The sequence below is a fragment of the Carassius gibelio genome, chromosome B11, assembly GCF_023724105.1.
Source record: "Carassius gibelio isolate Cgi1373 ecotype wild population from Czech Republic chromosome B11, carGib1.2-hapl.c, whole genome shotgun sequence".
In the NCBI taxonomy this organism is placed as follows: domain Eukaryota; kingdom Metazoa; phylum Chordata; class Actinopteri; order Cypriniformes; family Cyprinidae; genus Carassius; species Carassius gibelio.
The window spans coordinates 26,027,089-26,037,088 of record NC_068406.1 but is presented as its reverse complement, the minus strand read 5'-3'; the positions used below and the strand labels follow the sequence as shown (position 1 = coordinate 26,037,088).

The 10,000-nt window shown below is 40.7% G+C and overlaps 2 protein-coding genes across 4 annotated transcripts in view; both read left to right on the top strand.

The window, feature by feature from the left end:
* The window catches only part of LOC127967786 (inactive dipeptidyl peptidase 10-like), an 18,336-nt gene extending 9,636 nt beyond the window's left edge, over positions 1-8,700 (top strand). For both annotated transcript variants that reach the window (XM_052568468.1, XM_052568467.1), the window contains exons 14-22: positions 1-54; positions 159-228; positions 1,519-1,713; positions 2,954-3,008; positions 3,597-3,696; positions 6,516-6,574; positions 6,644-6,716; positions 7,665-7,738; positions 7,848-8,700. The exon at positions 1-54 is cut by the window's left edge and continues 45 nt beyond it. In XM_052568468.1, coding sequence (XP_052424428.1) covers positions 1-54; positions 159-228; positions 1,519-1,713; positions 2,954-3,008; positions 3,597-3,696; positions 6,516-6,574; positions 6,644-6,716; positions 7,665-7,738; positions 7,848-7,985 — 818 coding nt within the window. In that variant the 3' untranslated portion in view covers positions 7,986-8,700. The remainder of the gene's footprint in view (positions 55-158; positions 229-1,518; positions 1,714-2,953; positions 3,009-3,596; positions 3,697-6,515; positions 6,575-6,643; positions 6,717-7,664; positions 7,739-7,847) is intronic.
* The window catches only part of LOC127967792 (microtubule-associated proteins 1A/1B light chain 3C-like), a 207,145-nt gene that overhangs the window by 110,653 nt on the left and 86,492 nt on the right, over positions 1-10,000 (top strand). The window lies entirely within an intron of this gene.

Below are 10,000 nucleotides of genomic sequence, written 5' to 3'. Positions count from 1 at the left end.
GATATAAACGCATCCAGTTGCTGGAGTACAGAAGCGTCCAGACTGACCACTTCGGTAACACAGCTCAGTTAGTGCTGGAGCTGCTGCACTGAAACACACTCTAATGCCCTTCAAGATATTTGATAGATCTTTTGTCTGTTCTTCATGTGATTTTACAGAATTGCCGCTGAAGATCTCCTATCCACCCGATTTCTCTGAGTCCCGCACTTACGCCCTTCTGCTGATGATGTAAGATCTGTGTGAGTGTGTGTGTATGTTTTTGTGACATATGTGTGTGAGTGAGTGTGTGTGTGTGTGTGTTATATTTTGTCTGGAGGACTGAGAGAAATACACATCATATGACTGGAGAATTAGAACATTTCTCTTTGCTCGACCATAAGAGTCAGTGAAAGACTCGTCTTAAGCAGAAATTGTGTTTGTGGATTTGGAATTGAACTACTGGTTTCGTCTGGTCAGAGGAGAACTGACCCCAACTGAGCCTGGTTTCTCCCAAGGTTTTTTTCTCCATTCTGTCACCGATGGAGTTTCGGTTCCTTGCCGCTGTCGCCTCTGGCTTGCTTAGTTGGGGTCACTTTATCTACAGCGATATCATTGACTTGATTGCAAATAAATGCACAGACACTATTTAAACTGAACAGAGATGACATCACTGAATTCAATGATGAACTGCCTTTAACTATCATTCTGCATTATTGAGACACTGTTTTCCAAATGAATGTTGCTCAGTGCTTTGACGCAATGTATTTTGTTTAAAGCACTATATAAATAAAGGTGACTTGACTTGACATGACATTGTCCCTCATCCAGATCACTGAAGTCAGAATCTCCTTCATCTCTCCTCTGATCTCTGCTCATTGTCTGCATCTCACACCATTTATAAGCTTGACGTAAAGCAACTGGACATTTAATAGACATTTCCAGGAGCACCTGCAGTATTTCTGTCTCTGATTTTCTCCACTGAATCATCTGACCTGTACACTGAGACTCTCATTGTTTGGGTTTTTAGAATAAATAACAGATGCTGATATACAGCAGTGATGCAAACATTGTGATTGGTAGTTTGCCCTAAACCAATATGTCAGTAACAAGCAAAAAGAAGTCTCTTTGAATTGTCATGTTTTTTGGAAATGTTTGTGGACTACTTTCACATATACAAATACCTCTATGCTTTACTTACAGTGGACAGAGGTTTTGTTCATCTGGCACTGTTAGACCTGTTCATTTGCATTGGTTCACGAGGAGTAGTTTTGATTTAAAACCTTGTGATGTGCAGATAATGAGGATTTTTAAAGAGAAATATCCACTGAACAACTGTCTGTGAGTAGATATGGTCAACACACTTGACCAGATCCAGGAGTGGCATGTATTTTATATCAGACGTAGATCACGAAGGCTCGAAGATGGAAGTGAGAATACGCTGATGTGTTTCGTCTGTGTGTTAGTGATGCTGGTCATCAGGCGAAAGAGCAGTCCTGCACCAGTCTTAGTGTTGATCAAGGTTTTCTCTGTGTTTATCAGTGACACTGCCCCCGGTGGTCAGCAGGTGAATGACCGTTACTCACTGGACTGGGACTCGGTGCTGGTCAGTTCAGACAATGTCATCGTAGCTCGTCTGGACGGCAGGGGAAGTGGCTTCCAGGGTCAGAAGGTGTTACAGGAAGTGCACAGACGCCTGGGATCCGTGGAGCTGCAGGATCAGCTGCTCGCCGTCGAGTAAGAACAGTTACCTGCTTTTCTCCTTCTGTCAGTTGATCAGAATGACACAATGCCACTCTCATGCTCTGTTTGGGTGATCTACACACATGGTGGTGAATAGGTATACACCAATATCAGTATTGTCCTGATACTGGGCTCCTGTACTTGTACTCTTAAAAATGCCCCGATACCAAAAGCTGATGCTACATAGTGTGGTGTGTACAGAGCTGTGTCCAGAAAAAGAAACACCGATAACAGAACAACAGAGATTAGAATGAAGTGATTAGAGATTAAGGATGTCTATGAAGTACATGTAAGTAATTAATACAATTCAATAAACATTGAATATTCACTCCTGTATAGCTGATGTGCACGAGCTGACAAGCAGAGTGCGCAAAGTGGATTGAGTGAAAATCTCACAGTTCATCACTTGATAGATTGTAGTTCGGTTGGAAATGTCTAAAGCAAGCAAGCAAAACAGTGTACAGGTTACTAGAGTTATTTGAGAGCGAGCGAGAGAGAGAGAGAGAGAGAGAGCGTCAGAGAGCACTCACTCCTGTTGCATGATCTTGATTGCTGTTCCCTCCATTAGCACATGCATCTGAATTTAAACTAAATAGTAAATATAAAACAAACAAAAATTATAGGGGCCTTGACAATAAACAACATTTATATTAAACCTCAAGCATACACGATTACGGCAAAAGTGAGATTAGCAGACTGTGTGAAATGCTCTAGGCTGGAAGTGTCTTCTGCATCAATGCAAACATGTGTATGTTTAACTTGCTTTAAAGTTATGTTTTTTATTTGTACACGAAGGTCCGCGTATAGTGTGCGTGATGCAAATGACATCACCAAAATAGTACGTATAATGTATAAGGAGTGGATCCCTGCATCACAGTATTGAGCTGCTGCAATGGAGCATATCTAATGCACATTTAGATGAACAGTGAAAGTAACAAAAGCTTATACAGGTATAATTAAAGTCTGGAAATAACTAAAAGAAATATCTGTTTGCTAACTGAAGCCAACGAACATTGTTCAAAGAAGATTGTTCTTCTTCTTATTATTATTATCATAATTATTATTTTGTCTCTGTACCCAATATTTGTAAAATAATAATAATAATAATGTGAAAATACAGCTAATCAGCTAATACCAAAAATGAAAGCATCAGTATTGGACTCATTCTGAAAACAGTTGTATCGGTGCATCCCTAGTTGTGAAACATGCTAAGGGTGTCAAGCTTTTCTTCCAGGTACCTGCTGAAGTTGCCGTACATCGATCGAACCCGGATTGGTGTGTTTGGCAGGGTAAGACTCAATCAAGTCAAGTCAAGTCTGCTTTATTGTCCATTCTTCCACATGTACAGTACATACATACAGAGTGCATACAGATAACTTTAACAGTAGAGCCTAAAATCTAGATCATATATAAAATGTAGATACAACTTTACAATAAGGGAATGTAAAAAAGACATATAATAAAAATAAAGTTAAAGAAAGCAGCGCAAGGCAAAAGTTCGGGAGTGAGTTCAGCTTCCTGACAGCCTGGTGGATGAAGCTGTCCTTCAGTCTGCTGGTCCTGGCCTGGAGACTCCACAGCCTCCTCCCTGATGCAGCAAGCTGAAGAAGCTGTGTGATGGGTGAGTGAGTGGGATCACCTGCGATGCAGAGGGCTTTGCGGGTGAGACGAGTTCTGTAAATGTGCTGGAGGGAGAGGAAAGACATACCAATGATCTTCTCAGCTGCTCTCACTATGTATTGTAGAGTCTTCAGCTCTGCAACAATATCAATGGGTAATTATACTGTAATTATACATCACTCTCGGCTGCTGTAACAGAAGAAACACCGATGAAAACCGTCAGGTATTTAAACCCCTGTGTTTGTGTCGTTCTGCAGGGTTATGGAGGCTATGTCGCACTCCTGCTGATTAAATCCACGGAGAACCTGTTTAAATGCGCAGCAGCCGTGTCACCTGTAACGGACTGGAGTCTGTATGGTAAGTTACTGATGATATTGTGATTATGTGAGGTTTTGCACTGATGTGTATCACGAACCTCAGAACAGTTTCACACTCGTGACTCTGTGGTACTTTGAGAGAATCTGACCTCACTTTTTGTTCCTCCCCCCTCTCTCCATCCCCCCTCTTTCATTCCTCTGCGGTTGTCAAGGGCCAGTGTTAATAAATCTAGATTTAATTTAAATAGACAATATAGTCACTTCGTTTCATCACAGAGCGCTGGGCACTTTAATGCGCTGTATGTTTAATTGGCTACATTCATACTCAAAGCTGGAGGGCGCACTCATACAGAAAGTCCAAATACTGCCGCTCCATGTATAAGGGCAATTGCGAATCTTGAAAGTGAACTAAAATGAATCTTGCATTCAAAGCAGTTTTGTGGCTCCTGATGCCTGCAATTTATGGACATTGTAATTACCCAATGATATTGCTGCGACAGACATGATTAAAATATGTATTTTCCTCCCATCTCCTATTTATTCCCTTGAGGGGTTCCTTACACATCATAACCATATATTTGTCATTATTAAAATATATATTACAAGTATTTTATAAGAGTTATTGTAAGGTTATTGTCCAGCAGTGTATTTTATTTCTTAAAGAGATAAAGGTTTTTTTGTTTGTTTTCTTTTTTGTCAATTAGACATACATAAATAAATATTATTAGGCCTATTATTATTACTACATTCGACATTTCTGTCCCCCTCACTTCTGAAATGATTGCCACTCCCCATGCCTGGTAACATAACTGAATATAACACTTTAGCTATATGCCATGTTATCTTTATTTGGGAACAATGTGTTGCGGCTCCACGTTAATTTTATTTGGTGGGAAAGGGGTCAAAATGGCTCTTTTGACTCGAAGGATGGAGAGCCCAGGATAAGAGGATATTCGCCTAATTCTGCATTTAAACGGATCCTACTGTTTTGGCTAATTTTAGGCCTATTTCCAAATTGCCTTTCCTTTCTAAAATTTTGGAAAAGATTGTCTATTCCCAGCTCATGGACTTTATAAATGAACATAATATTACTGAGACTTTCCAATCCGGTTTTAAAACATTACATAGCACCGAATCAGCACTTTTGAGAGTCTTTAATGAAATTTTTTTAGCTACTGACTCTGGCCACTGTGTTGTCCTTGTACTTTTAGATTTGACTGCTGCTTTTGATACAGTAGATCATGAAATACTGATTACTCGTTTTGAGCAGTGGGTGGGCATCAGTGGTACAGCGTTAGAATGGTTTAGGTTCTACTTGTCCCAGCGAACTTTCTGTGTTGGCCTTGCTGACTTTGTTTCCTCGACTGCTCCCTTGTCACATGGGGTGCCACAGGGCTCTGTGCTTGGCCCTCTCTTATTTTCCATCTATCTACTCCCACTTGGTTCAATTCTCAGGAAGCATGGTATTTATTTTCATTGCTATGCAGATGACAGTCAGATCTATGTCCCTCTTAGAAAGTCAGACTCCTACTGTGTTAAGCCTCTGCTAGCATGTTTACATGACATTAAGGCCTGGATGTCTCTTAATTTTTAAAATTTTAATGAAAAAAAGACAGAAGTAATGGTCTTTAGTGGTAGTGGCACTTCTGTGACCCCGTTGGTTGATCTGGGTTCCTTAGCACAATATCACAAGCAAATAATTACTAATCTAGGGGTAAAGGTGGACACTGACCTTAAGTTTGAAAACCAGATTAAAGCCGTAGTGAAGTCCAGCTTTTTCCAGTTAAGGCAGCTGGCAAAAATTAAACCAGTCCTCCAGAAACAGCACTTTGAGACAGTAATTCATGCCTTTGTGACCGCTCGGCTGGACTACTGCAATGCACTTTATTTGGGGGTTAATGGGTCCTCCATTGCCCGTCTGCAACTGGTTCAAAATGCTGCTGCTCGCCTTTTAACTGGCACAAGAAAGTATGAGCACATTTCACCTATTTTAGCTTCACTCCACTGGCTGCCTGTGCATTTTAGGATTCAATTTAAACTACTCTTATTTGCTTTTAAAGCCTTGAATGGCCTTGCCCCACCGTATCTCGCCGAGTTGCTGCACCCCTACAACCCAGCCGCTCTCTCAGGTCAGCTGACCAGCTGCAAACCTTGTGTTATTTAAACTGTGCTATATAAATAAAGCGGATTGGATTGGATTGGATAAACAATTAATTCTCTGCTGGTGGCTCATTCTACAAGACAGTGACCATCTGATCTGGATTAAGAATTTGAGAATAATGTTTAACAATAATAATAATTTGCATGATTTTATGTGATATGAGCTAACCGATCCGACACTTTTTTCCTCAGTTGGCCAGATAAAACATGGCAGACTTGCTTGCTTACTGGTTTAGATGACAATATCCGGTGAAAGTTCTTATTAGGGTCATATATTCCAAGACGTAGGCTAAGATCTGTTATTGTGAAGTACAGTAAATATCCACACTGGTGCCACACGTTCACCTCAAAACATTAGATTCATCCACACTGGAGCTGTGCCAGAGCACAACCCACGCAAGGAAGATAATTAGGGACAGCTGCAATTTTCAAACAGAGATGGCGACAGAGAGGCTACATTTACCGACTGCAGCTTTACATTTATGCATTTAGTACATGCTTTTATCCAAAACGACTTATAGTGCATTTCTCTCTATACATTTTATTTATTTATTTATTTATTTATTCATTTTTACCAGTATGAGTGTGTCCCTGGGATCCACAGGAACAATGTTAAATATTAATGGAGGTGTCTATACAGTGTCATTTATAAATAAATCTCTCTCTCTCTCTCTCTCTCTCTCTCTCTCTCTCTCTCAGCCTCGGCCTTCTCTGAACGCTATCTGGGTTTCCCTCTTCAGGACGACAGCAGATATCAGGTTGGTGCTGGCTAGTTGTTTTGGACTGAAATGTGTTTGAGATGTTAGTGACAGACTGTGTGTCTCTAGTTCTCTAGTGTGCTGCAGAATCCACAGGGTTTCAGAGAGCAGACACTCATGCTGCTGCACGCCACTGCAGACGGTCAGTTACAGTGTGTGTGTGTGTGTGTGTGTGTGTGTGTGTGTGTGTACAGGTGCATCTCAATAAATTAGAATGTCGTGGAAAAGTTCATTTATTTCAGTAATTCTACTCAAATTGTGAAACCTGTGTATTAATTTAATTAAGTGGACACAGACTGAAGTAGTTTAAGTCTTTGGTTCTTTTAATTGTGATGATTTTGGCTCACATTTAACAAAAACCCACCAATTCACTATTCATTATTCACACTGAGTTGAATTGCTGAAATAAATGAACTTTTCCACGAGATTCTAGTTTATTAAGTGTGAGTGTGTGTGTGTGTATGCATGAGTGCGCGAGCGGACGTGAGTGTGTGTGTGTGTATGCATGAGTGTGCGAGCGGACGTGAGTGTGTGTGTGTGTATGCATGAGTGCGCGAGCGGACGTGAGTGTGTGTGTGTGTGTATGCATGAGTGCGCGAGCGGACGTGGGCATGTTTTTGTATCATATCAGGACACAACTCTGTATAATGACATGGGTATGACACAGGTATTACAAGGAGAGGGTGACTTATGAGGACATAACCCATGTCCCCATTTTTCAAAACGCTTATAAATCATACAGAATGAGTTTTTTTTGAGAAAGTAAAAATGCACAAGTTTCCTGTGAGGGTTAGGGTTAGGTGTAGGGTTGGTGAAGGGCCATAGAATATACAGTTTCTACAGAATAAAAACCATTACACCTATGGGATGAACACACTTTACACAAACGTGTGTGAGTGTGTGTGTGTGTGTGTGTGTGTGTATGCATGAGTGCGCGAGCGGACGTGAGTGTGCGTGTGTGTGAGTGTGTCTTGCTTGTTACTCTTGTAACTTTTTTTGGATACTTGACTTGATGGCGCTACATTCACAATAGAAATGACCTCTCAAAGCGGATCATATGATAATTTGACTCAAATTCTTTTTCCTGTAGCTAATGTTCACTTCCAGCACACGGCCGAGCTCATCAAGAACCTGGTGAAGGTGGGAGCGAATTACACACTGCAGGTACTGAACGCTGACGATGGACATGTGTTTCAGAATCAGTGTGTCTGTGTTTGTCAGTGCTTGACTGTGGCCTTGTTTGTTGATGGTTTTCTGGATGGTTGTTCTTCAGATTTATCCAGACGAAGGTCATTTCTTATCCAAGAGCAGCCAGCGGCATGCAGCTTCAACACTGAGCAGCTACTTCAGATCCTGCCTGCAGGAGGATATGCTTCCCATCAGTGAGGAGGAGGAGGAGGAAGAAGAGTAGAGTGAAGATGAGATGCAACACAGAAGCATCTGCTGACACACACACATACACACATCAGGACAATAAAACACACTGGACAAGCATCCAGAGAACACTAATATAAACAGAGAGAGCCAGGAGTGTGTGTGTGTGCGTGTGTGTTTGTGTGTGTGGGTGTGACAGAGAGTTTCTGGCCTATGGATCATTATCGCTGGAAATGGATTTGAATATTTCACATATCATAAGTCACATTTTTTTGGCGGATGCATTGGCCGATCACAGCACAGACTGCCCGGTGGAGCTGCTTCAGTCAGCCATTGCATGGTCCTTTTACTCAGCTTCACTTCTTTTGCCACTCTCTGTCCCTCTCTGTATGTTGTCGCCTTCCAGAGGAGTTGCGTTTCTTACCGTTTCTTCATTCACTGAGAAGAAGTCTAATTCCAACCGTTAAAGCTGGAGGATATTTGTCGAGAGAGCAACGCCCCGCCAGCACACGTGCATGATGCTGTGTGTAAGTGCAGTGCATTGTGGGATGGTGCTGCTGTGTGCTGGTCAGAAGAGGGTGCACAGATGTGTTTTTGGACATTCATCAGACAGATCCACTTAGACTGTTTTGGATCAGTTTATTTGTATAGCTGACTGTTTAGTTTTACTGTTGGTGGGGGGTTTGGGTTGATTGTTATTGTCTTCTCATTAAAACAGTCATGTCTATAAATAAACAGCTAGTCCCAAAACAGCACAATTTCATTTTGATGTGCTATATTTTACCATCCGAGTCACACAGCCAGACCATCAGCTGGATCTAGTGCTGGCATCAGAATGACGGACACATTCACAGATGGACTGGAGGGAATGAATGCAGCATACTTCAGCCCAGTTTTTGGAAAAAGACACGCTTTGATTTGTATTACTTTGGATGTCTGTTATTTCTTTAAAATAGTTGGGACTAGGTTGCTAGATCAGGAATCTGTCCTGGGCCTGTTGGTGTCACTCTAAAGCTGTCTGACCTTGCTTTCTTTGGCAGCGAGCAGTGACCATTCTCAAACTCATAACTGTTGATCATAAAATATTTCCAAATCTGTAGGATTGTCCCTGTAACTCATCCACTGGCCTTGGAAAGATAAATGAATACTGACACAAAACCATCAAACTGCTGCTTAATTTAACATGTCAAGTAGTTTATATCAAGACAGGATTGCTGAATTCCTAGCCAGTGGCAGTGGAAACATTTACATGGGTTTCGTGCTGAAAATGATTCACTATGAACCTGGTTATACACATAAAGCAAATTGCATTGTCTAAGTCATGTCACCAATACAGATGTGTCATTACAGCTTCACAGTGTTAATCAAGAAACTAGTGGGTGACACTTTAGAATACTGTTCCATCATTAATGAATAACCATAAGAACACATGAGTAACACAATATTAGCACTCTCGTAACTTCTAGTATCTAACAAGAAACTAAGGTAACACTTTAGAATACTGTTCCATCATTAAAGAGTAACTACACAGGAACAAATGACTAATGCACTATTAACAAGAAACTGATTAATGATTAAGTAATAGCACTCAGGTGAAAATGGTAGTTCACTATTAGGTAATCAATAACTGCTATTTTTTCATATATCCAGGAGAATTACTAACAACTACTGTATACATGTTAAATTATGCATAATGTATAATTAATTCTAAAATGAAGATCATGGTAACCCACTAGTAATGACTCAAGTATTACCAAATCCTTCTAAACATAAAATAGATAACATTAGAAATACAATAGCGAATGTAGATTCTACAGCGTCTAACACTCTAACACTACAGCGTCATCCATCGCACCCAAAGATAAACTGCAGTGCTTTACAAATATAGGACAGAAAGAGCTAAATAAACTTATCACTGTATCTAAACCAACAACATGCTAATTAGATCCTGTACCCACTAAATTACTGAAAGAGCTGTTACCTGTAGCAGAAGAACCGCTTCTCAATATCATTAACTCGTCGTTATCTTTAGGTCACGTCCCAAAACCATTC